This window comes from Delphinus delphis, chromosome 17, assembly GCF_949987515.2.
Source record: "Delphinus delphis chromosome 17, mDelDel1.2, whole genome shotgun sequence".
NCBI classification, from domain to species: domain Eukaryota; kingdom Metazoa; phylum Chordata; class Mammalia; order Artiodactyla; family Delphinidae; genus Delphinus; species Delphinus delphis.
In genome coordinates this window covers 62,313,057-62,331,878 of record NC_082699.1, presented here as the reverse complement: position 1 = coordinate 62,331,878, position 18,822 = coordinate 62,313,057, and the positions used below count along the sequence as shown (strand labels likewise).

The 18,822-nt window shown below is 35.2% G+C and overlaps 1 protein-coding gene across 2 annotated transcripts in view; it reads right to left on the bottom strand.

The window, feature by feature from the left end:
* Positions 1–18,822, bottom strand: part of MTBP (MDM2 binding protein) — a 72,476-nt gene that overhangs the window by 30,790 nt on the left and 22,864 nt on the right. For both annotated transcript variants that reach the window (XM_059995128.1, XM_059995129.1), the window contains exons 12-13: positions 7,064–7,237; positions 5,761–5,868 (exon numbers count right to left, since the gene is read on the bottom strand). In XM_059995128.1, the coding sequence (XP_059851111.1) occupies positions 5,761–5,868; positions 7,064–7,237 (282 nt within the window). The remainder of the gene's footprint in view (positions 1–5,760; positions 5,869–7,063; positions 7,238–18,822) is intronic.

Genomic DNA, 18,822 nt, shown 5'->3' with positions numbered 1-18,822 from the left:
GAAGGAGGAAGGGAGGGAGGGAGGAAGGAGGGAAGGAAGGAAGAGGGAGGGACAGAGGGAGGAGGAAATGTTAAAACTAACCATTAGTTTAACCCCAATTCATGATTTCACTGTAAAGGATGGAAAGGGAAAGGGAAGTTGATGTGGGAAAGCTAAGTATTCAGTTCCATAGTTAGGCATTAAGATAATGTCTAAAACTGGTAAATCAAGAAATAACAGCATACATATGTTATTCATAAAGCTGGAGGAAAGGTCAAGGAAAACCAGCCGGAAGAGCTGAGGGCAGCTGCCTGTGGACAGAGACAGAAAGATGGGGAGAAGGCAGGGCACTGCTGTTTTCCATTTTAGGTTTTTCAATTGCATTTGAAATTTTTAACTATACCCATGTACTACTTTTATAAAAATATTTCATTTTTAAAACACTTCTGAACTAATAACATTTTCTTCTATAATAAAATAGTGAACTATAAATTCGTAGAGAATTCAATTCAACAAATATTTATTGAGTATGTACTGTCTGCAAAGCACTGTGCTGTGCCCTTAGATACAGAGGAGTAAAGCATATTCCATCACACTGTGTGAGGCTGGCACATAAATAATACAAGGGAATAGCTGGACGCCTCTGTAAAATCCCACCTCACCAACCTGGATGTTGCCAGGCTCAATCCAGTTCTGATCCAAAATAAGTAACACATGATTTCTGCAGTCCAGAACATTAGTAATGGCAAAGTAAGAGTTGTAATAAATGCTGCTTTTATTACATTTTCTTAGTGAAGATGAAGCTTCAGTTGAAGCTTTTTATTTTCTTACCATCTTCTGGGAGCCATCTAAAATGAAAAGTTGTCAAAGATTTGCTTTCATCTGAAAGATGCACAGTAAGTAATGTGCTACAGAAATTAGCCCCAAATTTTTATTAATGCTAAAAATATACTTAAATAATGAACCTGACCTATGCTTATTAAAACTGTCAATTATATTACAATAACGGGCAATCTGAAGAGCAGGATATGACTTCCTATTGACCTTGATGACTGGGCAATAGAGAGAGAAAACAGATAAGGTTTAATAGGGTTATGAGCAGGATAATTTACCTAGGTGAAAAATAATCTCTACACAAGTGAGTTTGCAACACAAGTGGCAGATAAAGATTTGGGAGAAAAATACTGGACTAAAGTCTAAAAACGAATTAGCAAAAGAATGCTTTTCCTAAGAAAGCTAGTAATAACTCAGGACTTAACTAAGAAAAATAGAGTGTAAAATATCTAAAAGTATCAGCAGATGGACCACCAATCAGGGCTGCACTGGGTTCTATAGATTTAAAAAAGATGTGGGAAACTCAGAGTAGTGCCACAATCCTGGAGCAAAATGTCAATACTGCTATTTTGGTATTTGTTTTGTATCACACTGAACAGTTTTTTATTTAAAAATTGTTCAGCATTCTTAAACCTTTTCTTTAAAAATCAGTGAAACAAGATACTTAATATTTCTAAATACAAAATTTATAAATTATAAAGATCAGGTAAAACATAAATTATAAAATTTATATATCATTCTAAATGTTTATATCTAAATATCTATACATCTATATCTAGATATAGTATGGAGGTTCCTTAGAAAACTAAAAATAGAGTTATCATATGATCTAGCAATCCCACTCCTCAGCATATATCCAGAGAAAAACAATTTGAAAAGACATATGGACCCCAATGTTCATTACAGCACTATTACAATAGCCAGGACATGAAAGCAACCTGAATATCCATCAACAGAGGAATGGATAAAGAAGATGTGGTACATATACAATGGAATATTACTCAGCCATAAAAAGGAACGAAATTGGGTTATCTGTAGAGACATGGATGGACCTAGAGACTGTCATACAGAGTGAAGTAAGTCAGAAAGAGAAAAAGAAATATCGTATATTAATGCACACATGTGGAATCTGAAAAAACTGGTATAGACGATCTTATTTACAAAGCAGAAACAGTGACACAGAAGAAGAGAACAAACGTATGGATACCAAGGGGGAAGTGTGGGGGGATGAATTGGGAGATTGGGATTGACATATATACACTACTGATACTATGTATAAAACAGGTAACTAATGAGAACCTACTGTACAGCACAGGGAACTCTACTCAGTGTTCTGTCATGACCTAAATGAGAAAGAAATCCAAAAAAGAGGGTATATATGTATACATATAGCTGATTCACTTTACTGTACAGTATAAATTAACACAACATTGTAAAGCAACTATACTACAATAAAAAATATAAACAAATAAATAAAAATTAGATATAAATTTTAAGAATAGAATTAATAAAAATAAATTATTCTAAAAAATTAAACCCTAACAGAAATTTTATTTGATTTTTGTGTTATTTTAAAAAACAGAGTACCTCATTAATGTGAGTAAATTTTCATGCAGATTTTTCCAGTTGCTTGTTCTGATGCAGTATACTCAGATAAACAGTGGGGGAGATAAGAATAAGTTTACTCCATGTCTTATTGATAATTTTCAAAAAAAATTTGAACAACTTTTTGTTTTCCAGCAAAGACTACAATCTGTATTGATACTGAAATGTTAATTTTTTTCCCAAAGAAAACTGTTCCTATTATATCAGTTTTCATCATGTATAAATTAACTGTATCGATTTAAATACTTTTATATTTATATTCACTTCTTTGAAAATCACTGAAATAGACACTAAGATAGTCTTACGTTGGAAACTTCATTTTGTTGTCATTCTCCTCTGTCTTTAGAGATATTTGAAATCTAAACAGATGCATCTTTGTCCCCAGATTTTCAATTCATTATTAACTCTCTGGGTAGAGGAGAGATTGGTTAAGCAAATAATTCCATCATAAATAGATTAACTGGATCATTAATCTTAATCAAGATTTAATGCTCTAGATTACAAACTGGCTAGTACATGGATACCCCCAGAGCTGATGTCTCCAGCAGCTACTAGCTCTGAGGCTTCCTTCAACTTCAGGCCCCCTACTTGCCCTTGCCCAGTGCTGTGGCATCCTTACAGATGCTGCCTGTTTTACAGCTCAGATGCTGGTAACTTCTACATTTTCAGCATTTATTTAGCACTTTCTTCCCCCTCCCCACCCCCAGCAGAGCTTCCAATCACAACTACTAGGCAACAACCTAATTATAATTATATTTCCCTTCCCAACCAAGCAGGAGGGATGGCCTTACTGGGCTTAACTCTTCTTACCCAAAGGAGAGATACACCAACTTCAGATAGCTGCCCATTCTTCCACTCTCACAGTTTTTCTGGTTGGAAGGGTAAGGAAGAGAGGTGAAGATGAAAGAGAGGGGAGATGTTGAAGGAACTCAGTTTAAAGAGCTGACAGAGGCTTATGGCAAAGAATCAAAGCCTAAAGGGGGTTTAGCAGGGCTAGAACAAAGTCAAGAAGTGAATAACACTAAGCTAGCAGATGTTAGAAATAAAGGAGTTTTATCCACAAAAATACTAGTATTTCAGCATTTTTTTCCTTTTTCTTTTTAATTGAAGTATAATTGATTTACACTGTTGTGTTAGTTTCAGGTGTACAGCAAAGTGATTCAGATATATACATATAAATATAAATATATATATTCTTTTTCAGATTCTTTTCCATTACAGGTTATTACAAGGTACTCAATATAGCTCCCTGTGCTCTACAGCAGGGCCTTGTTGCTTACCTGTTTTATGTAGCGTAGTCTATATTTGCTAACCCACACTCCTAACTTATCCACCCCCCACCGCCCCCACCTCCCACCCCACGGTCTTCTTTGGTAACCGTAAGTTTGTTTTCTATGTCAGTGAGTCTTTCTGTTTTGGAAATAAGTTCACTTGTATCATTCTTTTAGATTCCACATGTAAGTTATATCATATGGTATTTATGTTTCCCTGTCTGACTTACTTCATTTATTGTGGTAATCTCTAGGTCCATCCATGTTGCTGCAAATGGCGTTATTTAATTATTTTTTATTGTTGAGTAATATTCCACATCCTCTTTATCTATTCATCTGCTGATGGACATTTAGGTTGCTTCCATGTCTTAGCTATTGTAAATAGTGCTGCTATGAACGTTGGGGTACATGTATCTTTTTTTTTTTCTTATTCTAGTAAAATAGCTTTACAGTGTTGTGTTAGTTTCTGCTGTACAATGAAGTGAATCAGCTATATGTATACCTATATCCCCTCCCTCTTGGACCTCCCTCTCCCCCTTCAGTTTCCACCTTTTCCAGATACATGCTCAAGAGTCAGATTGCTGGATCATATGGTAACTTTATTTTTACTTTTTTTCCCTTCGGTTAATATGTAGTACCTTTTATTGAAACTAATTTGCCTTTCCTAATTATACTTTCCTTGAGCTAATATCATTTTCATAGTTAAAAAAAAGTGGTTCAAGGAGTTTAAGACTACACAATTACCTTTGTACAATTGAAAAAGTAGATAATTCTTATATGAATAATCAAGACCAAGTATTCTAAAATTATTTTCCATTGAATAAAACAAAATACTGAATCCAAGGTATTTTTTAAATGCTTTTAAAGAAAAGAGTGGGGCTTCCCTGGTGGCTCAATGGTTGAGAGTCCGCCTGCCGATGCAGGGGACGTGGGCTCGTGCCCTGGTACAGGAAGATCCCACATGCCGCGGAGCGGCTGGGCCCGTGAGCCATGGCCGCTGGGCCTGCACGTCCGGAGCCTGTGCTCCGCAACAGGAGAGGCCACAACAGCGAGAGGCCCGCGTACCGCCAAAAAAAAAAAAAAAGTGATATTTTTCATTTTATAATGTATCTACTTAATAATCATTTTTTCTATATGTAACTAATGAGGCCTCACAATTTGAATTAGTTTCTTAGAAATTCTATATCAATTAGCTTAAAATAAGTCCAGATTAGGTACTAATGAATGATTATTTATAAAAACAATGTTAAGACTGATAACCAAGTTAACATTTAGTAATAGAGGAAAAACCTTAAATAACGACCCTTAAAAAAGTGTCAATTTCTTGAATAAAGAAAAATCCATAGTGCCAACTTCACTCAGTATGTGAAATGTGCTTAGTTATGATTAAAGTCTAAGGATCAATGCTCACGTTAACATATTAATTTCTCTAGATTTGTATTTTCTTCTATTTGCAGTCTCTATCCTCCAGTATAGCCAAAAAGATATAAAGAGAAATTTTGCAAAAATTACTACATTAACCAGAATAATAAAACTTAGGTGTCTTTTCTAGCATACAGTTAAAAATAATGAGAAACAAAATTTTCCTGGACAAATATTATTATAAATGTTAAAAGCAATGTACAATAGCAATATACTGAATCTGGTGGGAAAAAAGTTACAGACCTTTTCTACCCTACCTCACCTCTATCAAGAACAGCTCTACAGGGACTTCCCTGGTGGTACAGTGGTTAAGACTCCACACTCCCAATGCAGGGGGCCCAGGTTCGATCCCTGGCCGGGCAACTAGATTCCCGCATGCATGCTGCAACTAGGAGTCCACATGCCACAACTAAGGAGCCTGCATGCTGCAACTAAGGAGCCTGTGTGCTGCAACTAAGGAACCCACGTGCCACAACTAAGGAGCCGGCAAGCCGCAACTAAGACTCAGTGTAACAAATAAATAGTTCTACAAATGAATATCATATCTAAAAGACAAAGTGTATAAGAAAAAGTGACAAAATAACAATGCCTTAGGTCTGAACAAGTCAATATTCCTACACCAGAATCAAATGCACCAATCATTACTTACTCAGACATTCTTTCAAAGCCAAAGCCTGAACATTAGCTAACTGTTTCTCTCTCTGTATAAGCTGCTCCCCAGAGAAATTTGGAAGTGACAAAAGGTCAAGAGGAAAGCCTGAAAAACAGAAAAAAGTCAGTATTTAAGACGATTTGTAACAAAAATCAATATTCAGTCCTCAAGAAATGTGTTATAACATAATTAAAAGTCAATTACTCATCTTTCTTGACCTTGCATATTTCAAAGTAAATAATAATAATTGAGCAGCAGAAAATAAGTGTACTAAATTATTTTGCATTTTAAACTTTGACCTCCTTCTTAAATTGAGAGAATTTAGGTAGCAGAATAGAATTCCTTCCACCACCTTTTCTTCTACCTGCTTGGCTCTTGAAACTCTTACACAAAACACAGACAGAGTATGGGAGCTGGTCTCCAAAGATGGCTTCCCAGTGAATCACACTTCCTGCCACTCATTCACCGTGCAGTCCTTCCACAGTGAATCTAGGTTGGCCTCATGTAACTAATAAGGTGTAGTAAAAGTGACAATGAATGGCTAGGTCACAGGAAGCCTTATAGCTTCTTAGAACAACTGCTCTAAGAGCAGTTAGCAACCATAGAAGGAATCAGACTCCCCAGAGACCATGATGTTGTGAGGAAGCCCAAGTTGGCCAGGAGGACAGGTCACGTGAAGAGGAAGTAGGCTCGCATCTGTTCCAGCCATCCTAACCCAGGCACCACGCGTGCGGGTTAAGAGCCATCTTACACACCAAGCCCTGTTAAGTCTTCAAAATGATTGAAGCCCCAGCTGTGTGTGACTGCAGTCATATGTGGATCTTCAAAACAGAAACATCCAGCTGAGCCCAGTCAACCTACAGGACTATGAGACATTATAGTAAATCGTCATTATTAAGCTGCATTTGGGGTAGTTCGTCATACAGTGATAGGTAACCAAAGCATGGAGCTTGGAGAGAAAAATAAAAAGATGGGCAATAAAATAGAACGAGACGCTTGAGAGAAAGTAAGTGAAAATAAGAAATAAATTCTAGAAAAATAATACTTGTTTAAAGTGGAAAACACTAAAAATTTTCCTATTTGGAATTGAAGGCTGGCCTACTAAATTTTACTAAGTATAAAGTATAAGGGATTAATTCTCTGCACTCTAAACTGTCCAAATATGTTATAAAATATTTAAAATAAAAGTAAATTTACTGAAAGTGAAATGGAGTTTGGAGACAATAAGTTCATTAAAAGTTAAGTATGTACACAAAGAAATGTAAAAATGTTTTGTTTTCCACCTAAAGTTAACACTTACTCAGTTTGGTCTCTTCTGTCTTTGCTTTCATCTTTCCATGAATTAAACTGAGTGCAAATGAGCCATTGATTTGGTTGGCTGAGTGAATCAATGTGGCTTTACACTTTCTGTTGCCATTACCTTGTAACAAGAGATAATAGCTAGAACTCTCTCCTTTCACTTCAACATCTGGAACTAAACAAAAACAATTATTTTGTTAAGTATGTGAAAATTCAGCAGACAACATAGCAGAATCATACATTTGATCCATAGGATATAATGACATGTCTATGTTATTTCAAAACAAGGTGTTACCCAATACATTGGGGGCAGTAGTTGTTCATTTAACTGAGGAAGCTGTTAAAGCAGAGAATCATAACAAAAATGATACTCACAAAGCATATACGTTTTACTTTACATTAATGTAAAGTAAAATTTACATATATATTTTACTTTAAATTAAAACTATGTGTACTCATTCATTAACTTTTGATGTGGCTCATTAGCATTCCATATGTCTTTCCTATATATCCACACCCGTAACGTATCAACTACTATTTCCAGCCTCTCCTTCTTTAAAGTGGAACAAACTGACGCCTGCAAGCACACACAGCTCAACTGTGGGAGCAGAAGTGTACAGATATACTTAAGGGTAGCTTTTTGGTCCCTGCAGTGTGCATCCATAATGTATTTTACAGGAGGATTGGAGAGCATTCATTAATCTGGCTTGCCAGAAACGTGAAGGTCAGTTAAGACAGTCCAGTGCATTTTAAAAACAAATCAAGTGAGGGTTACAGTGAAGGTTGAGGAAAAACTGTGAAGCCTTTGAGACTAAAAATAGAAGTAGAATCCCTTTTGTTGAAGATGGTGAATTGGACATAAGCATTTATTTTCATTATCTCCTGAAATTCCATGAAATGAGAATAAATTTAAAAATAGCATAAAACTACAAGAACCAATGTCTGAGAGAAGAGACAATAGCAACTAAACCTTGAAAGCAGGAAAGCAGATGAACAATTGGTAACAGACCTCAGACTTTCAATTGTTAAGGAAGCTGAGAAAAACAATAGGGAAAGCTTGGAAGCAGCAAAATTTATACTATAGCCCCTGACAAGAGACTCTGGGATGGCACTGCAAACAAAATGAAGGTGAAATAGGAAAGGAGGTTGAAAGTCTACCTGAGAAGCAGTTTGGCTCCTGACCTCTTCTTATTCTATTCAGGCAAAAGATTGTCCTCTCCCCAGCCCAGAAGACTAGTGGTTATTCTCTGGAGAAGGTAAAACAAAATGCCTCTGGCCTGGGAGATTCAAGACAGAGCTTAGGGTTGGAGTTGAATATCACTGCATTAAGTGAATGCTTGTATAGTGAATATTGAGGCCCTTTACCTTTCTTCACCTACAGAACTTCCACAGTTCTGGAAGCCAGATAGCAGAATTGAGCCTTCTTTTAGAAATACGGTCAGTACTAGGGGAAGGACCAAAGAATTCCAGCCTTGGGATTGCCTAATGTCTCAGTGAGATCATCCTAAAATGAAGATCAAAGCCAACAAGCTCCAAACATGCGCTCAGATTTTCCAACCAGCTTTCTCATACCCCCTCTTAAATATGACCAGGCAGCCAAACACTATGGGACGTCAGGGAAAGTCTCTAGTATGAAAACCATATGACAAAGCAAGCAAACAGAAACAAAGTGACTTGTAGGGAAGCAAAGAATATACAGTAAAAAGAAATCATAAAACAAAAGCAAACAACAGACAAATCAGGCACTAAAATCCTCAGAGAAGAGACTATATTGCATCCATTAAATAAGAACAGGAAATTGTAAGAAAAGAACACTAAATAAGAAAGAGCTCATGGAAATTAAGAAAGCAGAAATATATATTTCAACTAAAAGGTTAGCATATAAAGTTCAGTGAATCTATCAGAAAGTAGAGTAAAAAGTCAAAGAAATGGAAAATAGGAAGAGAGACACACACAAACCATAAGGAACAACATTCTACCAGGAATATTAGAAGAGAGAACATAAAAAAATGGAGGGAAGGAAATTATCAATAAAATAATGATAAGAACATTTTTCCTGGGAATACCCTGGCAGTCCAGTGGTTAGGACTCGGCACTTTCACTGCTGGGGGCCAGGATTCAATCCCTGGTCAGGGAACTAAGATTCTGCAAGCTGTGCAGCACAGCCAAAAAAAAATAATAATAATAATTTTTTTCCCAATAAAAAAAAAGCCTCCAGGCATGCTAGAATAAAATAGACACACCAAAAATAAAAACAGACCCACCAAGGGGCATCATCATGAAAATTCAGAAGACTAAGAAGAACAAGTATATTCTACAAAATACCAGAGAAAACTTAGATTTCTTATTTAAAAAATGAAAAATGAGAATGGCACAAGACTTCTAAGTAGCCTCACTAAAAGCTGGAAAACAATGGGACAACTGGGAACAATGGGAACAATGCCTTCAAAATTCCACTGGAAAAATATCCTCCAACCTAGAATGCTATATTCAAATGAGACGGTAGAATAAAAACTTTTCTAGGCATAGAGGGTCTCAAAAATTTCCCTCCTATGCACCTTCCCTCCTATGCACCTTTTCTCAGGATGATTTTAGAGAATGTGCTCCACCAAAATGGGAAAATGAAAAAAACAGGAAGATTAAAGGATCCCAGGAACCAACAAAGAAAGCATACAAAATTTCTATGATGAAGAGAGTCTTAGATCCAAAAGCTATGGAACAAATCTGGAAAGTAAAACCAACCAGTCTAGATTAGGCAGGTCATAAAGATCCAGAAGAGATTTCTTACATATACATGATTGATAGGATGGTTAATATGCTTTAATGTACTGAAAGGAGTTTCACAACTAGGGGAAGGCTTTGTGATTGAATTTTTTAAGAAAATCATTAACTCTAGGTAAAACAAACTATTGTACAGGAAAGAAAAATAAAATATAGTACATGGCTCAACTGTGAATAGTGATTAGATCATAATAATTAAAACAATGAACATTAATCTAAAATTACTATATGACCATTCTGGGAGGACTGAGAAGAAAATGTGAAATGAGGAAGAATGTAAAGGAAATGAGAAGAATGTCAGTGTGTAGTAAGGGCAAAGTGAAAAAGGATTCATACTTCTCAGTGTGGGAACTTACTATAAAGCTACAGTAATCAAGACAGGGAGGCACTGGTATAAGGACAGACATACAGATTAATAGAATAGAACTGAGAGTCCAGAAATATGCCCTCACATTTACAGTCAAATGGTTTTCAATAAAGGTGCCAAGACAATTTGATGGAGAAAGAACAGTCTTTTCAAAAATGGTCTTGGAATAACGGGACATCCATATGCAAAAGAATGAAGTTGGACCCTTACCCCCTACCTCCCAATATGTAAAAAAAAAATAATTCAAAATGGATCATAGATGTAAATATAAGAGGTAAAACTTTAAAATTCTTGGAAGAAAACAGACAAAGGCATAAGTCTTCATGACCCTAGATTAGGCAATCATCTATTAAATATGAGACCCGAAGTACAAGCAACAACAACAACAAAAAGAAATAGAAAATTGGATTTCATGAAAATTAAGCATCTTTGTGCTTCAAAGCACGTCATCAAGAGAATGAAAAGTCAATCCACTATGGAGTTTGGGTGATAAATGTGTCAATGTAGGCTCATCAATTGTAACAAATGTACCACTCTGATGTGTGATGTTGATAAGGGGGGAGGTTATACGTGTGTGGGGACATGGGCTAGATGGAAATTCTCTGTACTTTCCACTCAGTTTTGCTGTGCACCTAAAACTGCTCTAAAAAAATAAAGTTTGTTAATTTAAAAAAAAGTATCCATATGACAAGGCTGCTGTTAGGATTAAATGTGAGACGCTGCATGGAAAGTGCTTAGATCACTGCCTAAAGTATTCTAATTGCTCAATAGTACCAATTAAAAAAAAAGTCAACCCATGAAATAAGGGAAAATTTTTGTAAATCACGTATTTTATAAGGGATTTGTATCTAGAATATATAAATAACTCCTACAACTCATAACAAAGAGACAACTCAAAAAGTGGGTAAGGAGTCTGAATAGGCATTCCTCCATAGAATATACAAATGGCCAATAAGCATGTGGAAAGAGTGGAAAGATTCTTAACATCATTGGCCAATACAGTCACGTAAATCCAGACCACAAAGAGATACCACTTCACATCCCTTGGATGACTATAATCAAAAATACAGACAATAACAGGTGTTGATGAGGATGTACAGAAACTGGAACCCCCATAAATTGCTGCTGGGAATGTAAAATGCTACTGCCACTTTAGAAAACATTTAGGCAATTCTTCAAAAAGTTTAACATATAGTTAATATACAATCCAAAAATCCCATTCCTAGGTTTATATCTAAAATAATTTTAAGCATATGTTCACACAAAAATATATACACAAGTATTTATAGCAGCATTATTTATAATAGCCCCAAACTGTCAAACACTTCAACTGATGTGTGAATAAATAAAATGTGATATATCCAAATGACTGAAATATTATTCAGCAATAGAAAGACATGAAGTACTATACTACAACATGGATGAACCTTGAAAACATTATGCTATCCTTGAAAGAAGGCAGTCATGAAAGACGACATACCGTATGACTACGCTTAGATCAAGTGTCCAGGCAATCTACACAGACAGAAATAGATAGTGCTGCCTATGGGCTGGGAAGAGAAGCAGGCGATGGGAATCAGGAGTAACTGCTAATGGGCGTGGGGCTGCTTTCTGGGGAGAAGAAAATGTCCTCAAATTGATTGTGGTGATGGTTGCACACTCATAATCCATCCTGTAATAGACTAAAAACCATGCAATTGTATTTTAAATGGTTCAATTGTATGGTGTGTGAATTATAACTCAATAAAGCTGAGGTTTTTAAATTTATAATGATTTTAGGAATGTAAAGTCTGCTCACTAAAAAAGTTCTTAGCGTTTTGAGATATATGCATAATATATATGTGTGTATTTATATACAGTATATATATAGTATGTGTGTGTACATATATATATGCTAAGAAAAAATCTACTGTAACTTTATTACAACAGTTTATTTCACAGATATGAACACACTGTGGGTTAAAGACTATCCCCCCAAAAAACCATGAAGTACAAAAAAATTTTTTGCAATTAGCTAGCAATAGAAACAGTAATCCTGTTCTTAAACATCAGTCCTAGAAAAGGAATTTAAATAAAGGTTATCAGAAAGGAACAACACTGTTACCAGTTGTATTTGAAACTAAGATTTGCCAAGAGTTATAGTGACCTTAATTCATTTACCAATTTAGCACCTTGCCAATTCAAGTTATATGCCTCTTCAATCCATGATATTCTTTCCACATTTATTTTAAATCCTGTCACCCAATGAAGGTACTATAAAGCACTTTAATCACTGAAGCCTGTAGTTACAACAATCTTATTTTCCTCAAGAGAAAAATGTTTATTTTAAAGAACTCCCCTAACCATAATGACCATGTAGTCATTTAAAAAACTTTGCTCCAGATTTGGCAGATGTTAACTGAAGACTTATCAGATAACTTTTATGTAAATACCACAGAGACTAACTGATTTACAATTAGCATAGTTATTCAATTCCCATACCTCTTCCTAAAGAAATAAGGGAAAATGATTACAACAAAACATTTCTATTTTCATCTGTTATTTTTACACTATCAACTTATAAGAGATTGATTGGCTTGCATGCCCCCTCTCCCACTAAAAAAACATCCACTTTGGATCTACTATATAGGTAAAATGGGAGAAGCAGAAATTCCAAGTGTCCTTTAGTTGTATCAAATTTTACGAATAACATATGAACTATAATGAAGAGATGTACCACTATTAGTTTCATTAGCAAACAAAATTCTAGTATAATAAAAATCAAGTCATATTTTATATCAATAAGTTTCTCAGTGGTTCTTAAAAGCCAGTAACACCCTTTCTTTTCTTGCACTGTTAGTGGGAATGTAAATTAATACAGCCACTATGGAGAACAGTATGGAGGTTCCTTAAAAAACTACAAATAGAACTACCATACGACCCAGAAAATACCACTACTGGGCATATACCCTGAGAAAACCATAATTCAAAAAGAGTCATGTACCACAATGTTCATTGCAGCACTATTTACAATAGCCAGAACATGGAAGCAACCTAAGTGTCCACCAACAGATGAAGGGATAAAGAAGATGTGGCACATATATACAACGGAATATTACTCAGCCATAAAAAGGAACGAAATTGAGTTATTTGTAGTGAGGTGGATGGACATAGAGTCTGTCATACAGAGTGAAGTAAGTCAGAAAGAGAAAAACAAATACCGTATGCTAATGCAGATATATGGAATTAAAAAAAATGGTTCTGATGAACCTAGGGGCAGGACAGGAATAAAGACACAGATGCAGAGAATGGATGTGAGGAAATGGGGAGGGAGAGGGGTAAGCTGGGACAAAGTGAGAGAGTAGCATTGACATATATACACTACCAAATGTAAAATAGATAGCTAGTGGGAAGCAGCTGCATAGCACAGGGAGATCAGCTCGGTGCTTTGTGACCACCTAGAGGGGTGAGATAGGGAGGGTGGGAGGGAGGCGCAAGAGGGAGGGGATATGGGGATATATGTATATGTACAGCTGATTCACTTTGTTATACAGCAGAAACTAACACAACATTGTAAAGCAATTATACACCAATAAAGATGTTAAAAAAAAACAGTTCAACAATATAAAAACAAAATCATATTAATGTACAGAGGAAATAATATTCCATATTATAAAATGAAAAATATCCCAGGATGATTAGGGGAACAGGATATTCTGGTTAAGTGAATAGTCTAAATTATTGATGAGTATTATATATATTTCTTAAGAAGCGACTAAATAATATACCCAATTAGTTTGATAATTATGCCAAAAATTAAACAATAAAATAAAATCTAGCCTTCAATGTAGGCATTTTAGGAAGCTATACACTTTCCAACAGTTACATCACTGTAAATTCTAGACTCAACTTTTGAAATGGTCCTTAGGTCAGCTAGGGAATCACAAGAAAAAAATGTTAATTACTTTACATTGATAAAGCAATTACAAAAAATGTATTGCCTAGCTTGATCCCCCACCTTATTCATCAGACTAAGCTTTGAACAATTTATCGTAAATTTAAAAATAAATCGTAAACTGCCAGAGACTCTCCAAGAAAATGCCCTGGGGCTCAATTTTAGAAAGAATCTAACATGGTTTAAGAAATAATAGTATTGTGGAATAGGTGTTAGAAGCCTCCTACTGAGAAGATTCCAAAAATGTAGAAGAATTTATAGATTCCACTATGACTATTTCAACCAATTAAATAACATTAGGATCATAAACTGTATACATTTCCTCTTAGTTGAAACACAGTAAAATACACAATATGAAAGCTACAGTGAATAAAGAAGTTATTCAGAAGATATTTCAAGATCTTACTCACCATCATGAACAACAATGATCCTTTATTGTTTCACAGACATAGAAAGGATTTAAGATAGGACAGAATAACAAAAAGCTATTGCAGAGTTTACAAAGTGTTTACCTTCATTACCAATAGTGTCTAACAAGTTTGCAAGATATACTAAACAAGTATATTATCCTCATTTTCTAGACAAGGAATTAAAGGTCTAAAGTAGTTATCCTTAAACCTTTTTCTGCCTCAAAGCATCTGAAGGACTTTCAGAAACAGTGGCTCTCCAGCCTAGAGTTGAAGAGAGCATGCCTAGTGCAGAGGCTCTCAATACTGGATGCACATTTGAAACACTTGGGTGCTTTTACAAACTACTGATGCCCTGATCCTCCCCAGAGATTTGCATTTAATTGTTTTCAGGTAGGGCCCAGCTTGACTTTTTCTTTTTTGATAACTGCCAAGGTTATTCTAATGTGAGCTGGTATTAAGAATTACTGAACTAGGATAGAAACAAAACTCTGCATTTAGGTCTAAGAGCCTTCAGGTGATTTTTGCCAAAAAAAAAAAGTTTTAATGAGGTATAATTTACATACACATGTCAGAGTCTAAGTTTGACTAGTTTAAGGAAATTATACAATTGTTTATCCATGATTATAATTCAGTCTGGAAAGCTTCCATTATCTTTGTAGTCAATCTCCTTTCCTGCTCATGGCCTCAGGCATCTATTGATCTGCTTTCTGGTCCTTCTGCCTTTTTTAGAAATTTCATATAAGTAAAATCATGTACTAGTCTTCTAAGCCTGACTTTATAAACTTAGTAATATTTAGGTATACTCAAAACTTTTCATGTCTTTTTACTGCTGAGAAGGATTCCATTATATGGACGAAACAAACCATGTTCATCTGTTCACCAGTTGACGGATATCTGCATAGTTTCCAATTCTTAGTTATTATGAATATTGCTTTTATAAACAGCTGCTTGCAAGCATGTGTGAACATATGCTCTCATTTCTCCTGGATAAATACCTAGAAATGGAAGAACTGAGCTGCAGAGTTAAGTGTAAGTTTAATGGCCCAACTGTTTTCCATAGTAGCTGTACCGTTTTACATCCCCACCAACGTGTGAGACTTGCAGTTTCTCTGCATCCTCATCAAAATATGATAGTCACTGTTTTTAATAATATCCATTCTAGGGCTTCCCTGGTGGCACAGCGGTTGAGAGTCTGCCTGCCAATGCAGGGTTCATGCCCCGGTCCGGGAAGATCCCACATGCTGCGGAGCGGCTGGGCCCGTGAGCCATGGCCGCTGAGCCTGCGTGTCCGGAGCCTGTGCTCCGCAACGGGAGAGGCCACAACAGTGAGAGGCCCGTGTACAGCAAAAAATAGTAATAATAATACCCATTCTAGACACTTATTATAGAATCACATTGTGGTTTTCATTTTCATTTCCCAAAAGATTAATGATGTTGGGTATCTTTCATGTGTTTTTTTAGCTCTTCATGTATCTTTAGAGAAATGTGTATTCAAGTCTCTTACCCACTTATTAATTGCAATTTCTCCTTACTACTGAGTTGTAAGAATTTTTTTTTATATACCTGTCCATTGTAAGACATATGATTGAAACTATTTTCTCTTAGTAGCCTTTAAAAGTTTTTTCTTAATAGTTCTTCAAAAAGGAATTTTTTTTAACATCTTTATTGGAGTATAATTGCTTTACAATGGTGTGTTAGTTTCTGCTTTATAACAAAGTGACTCAGTTATACATATACATATGTTCCCATCTCTCTTCCCTCTTGCGTCTCCCTCCCTCCCACCCTCCCTATCCCACCCCTCTAGGTGGTCACAAAGCACCGAGCTGATCTCCCTGTGCTATGCAGCTGCTTCCCACTAGCTACCTATTTTACATTTGGTAGTGCATGTATGTCAATACAACTCTCTCACTTCATCCCATCTTACACTTCCCCCTCCCCATGTCCTCAAGTCCATTCTCTACGTCTGTGTCTTTATTCCTGTCCTGCCCCTAGGTTCATCAAAGCCATTTTTTTTCTTTAGATTTCAAAATGGAAGTATTTTTAAATTTTGGTGAATTTATACATTTTTTTTTTCTTTTTACAGATCATCCTTTTGGTATATATGTTTTTTAATAGAGGTTTTGTAGTTTTAGTGCTTACATTTGGGTATATGACTCATTCTGAGTTAATTTTTATGTAAGATAAAAGTCTAAAAATTACATATTTTATATACATATATATGTAATTTTTGAGTTTTTACATACGGACATCCAATTATTCCAGTACTGTGTTAAAAGGACTATCCTTTTCCCATTGGCATCTTTGTCTCTATTCTGTTCCACTGATGTGTGTGTATTCTCCAATACCACACTGTCTTAATTAGTATGGCTTCATAGCAAGTTGTGAATCAGGCAGTGTAAGTTCTCAAAAGTTGTTCTTCCTTTTCAAAATTGTTTTGGCCATTCTAGATCCTTTGCAATTTCATGTAAATCTAGTATCCGTTTGTCAATTTCTATGAAAAGTCCTCCTGAATTTTGTTAGAGATTAGATTGACTCTATAGGTCAGTTTGGAGAGAAGGACCATCTTAATAATACTGAGTTTTCTAATCTATGAACACAGTATGTTTCTCCATTTACTTATATCTTCTTCAACTACTCTCAGCAATGTTTTGTAGTTTTCAGTGTACAGGTTTTGCACTTCTTGTTAGATATAGTCCTCAGTATTTTATTCATTGGTGTCTGGTCTAATTTCCTTCCTTCTACTTCACTTGGATTTAGTCTTCTAGCTTCTTGAGGTTGATGTTTAAATTACTGATTTTAGATCTTTCTTCCATTCTAAGATAAGCATTTAGAATACTCTTAGTACTGTATTAGCTGCTTTCCATAAATTTGATATGTTTCTATTTTCATTCAGTTAAAACTATGTTTTTAATTTCACCTATGTGCTATTTAGAAGTGTGTTTAAAATTTAGTTTCCAAGTATTTAAAGGAGTTCTCAGATTTCTTTCTGTTGTTTATTTCTAACTTAATTCCACTGTAACTGGAGAACATACTGTGTATTGTATCTATTCTTTTAAATTTATTGAGCCTCATTTAATAGCCTGACAGATATATGGTCTATCTTGAAGAATGTTCTATATGTGCTTGAAGAGAACCAGTATGTTCTTGAGTGGTGTGTTTAATAAAAGTTAATACAGTAAAGTTGGCCGATTGTTCTCACTACTGAATTCCTAGCACCTAGAATAATGCCCTGAACACGACGGGCACACGATAAATATAAATATTTGCTGACTGAAAGAATACTTTGACTCTGCCACTGAAATCTCTTTCAAGATCTTTATCTAAGTCCTCTACCTTTTCTCAAGATCAAAATTATTTATAAATCAGTTACACTGAGTCATTTTAACCTTAGTTTCAGCTCACTATTTTGAAACACTTCGATCACACTGACTTGAGTATGAAGAAGGCACTTGCTTCCTCAATTCAAAATGCTTCATTAGTCCTTGCTAATAATTTTTTTTGCCGAGTACCTTTAAAATGTTTCCTTTCAAAAGAATTCCAATTTTTTAAAAAATGAGGCAACAATAGAACTCAGGATTATGAAATGATCATGGATGACCGGTAGGAAGACTTGAGTGGAAATTCTGATCTCACCCTGTGACCTTAGACAAATTTGTTGATTTCTCTGTACCTTAGCTTTTTCATTTGTTATATAAAATTAGGCAATGATCAACATCCAATTTTTTGACAATTTCATAAAACATCTCTGTGAACATATGGTGAGCCAGGCTCTTTTCATTATACAACTGGCTTTTCAATATAGTTTTAAATATAGAAGCCTTTCTTCAGAAATGTAATAAGGTTTAGTTAATTGCATTTGTTCATATAGTTCTTTTACGCTTTTCCCAGTACCATAATACTTTCTGGGTATTTCACTGCAAAACACTTTTAAAAATCATTCTTTAAAATTGGGCATTGTTCTTCTATTTTAAGTCAAACCATATGAATTGCTGATATTTTAACAATTTTTGATATACAAAGAGAGGTTCAAACTAATACATATGTCCTATGTATAATACATTGATACATCCCTTTATTTCATCAAGGGATGATACATTAAACTTAAGCAACTGATAAAAACTGGAGCACAAATTTTGGTTCACATTGCAGTCCATTCAGTCTTTCTTTACTTTTCCAGACAGCGGTTATTACTAAATAGAAATACACTACATATTTCACTTATTATTTTACAAATATTTTTGAGTACCTATTAAGTGTCAGGCACTGTT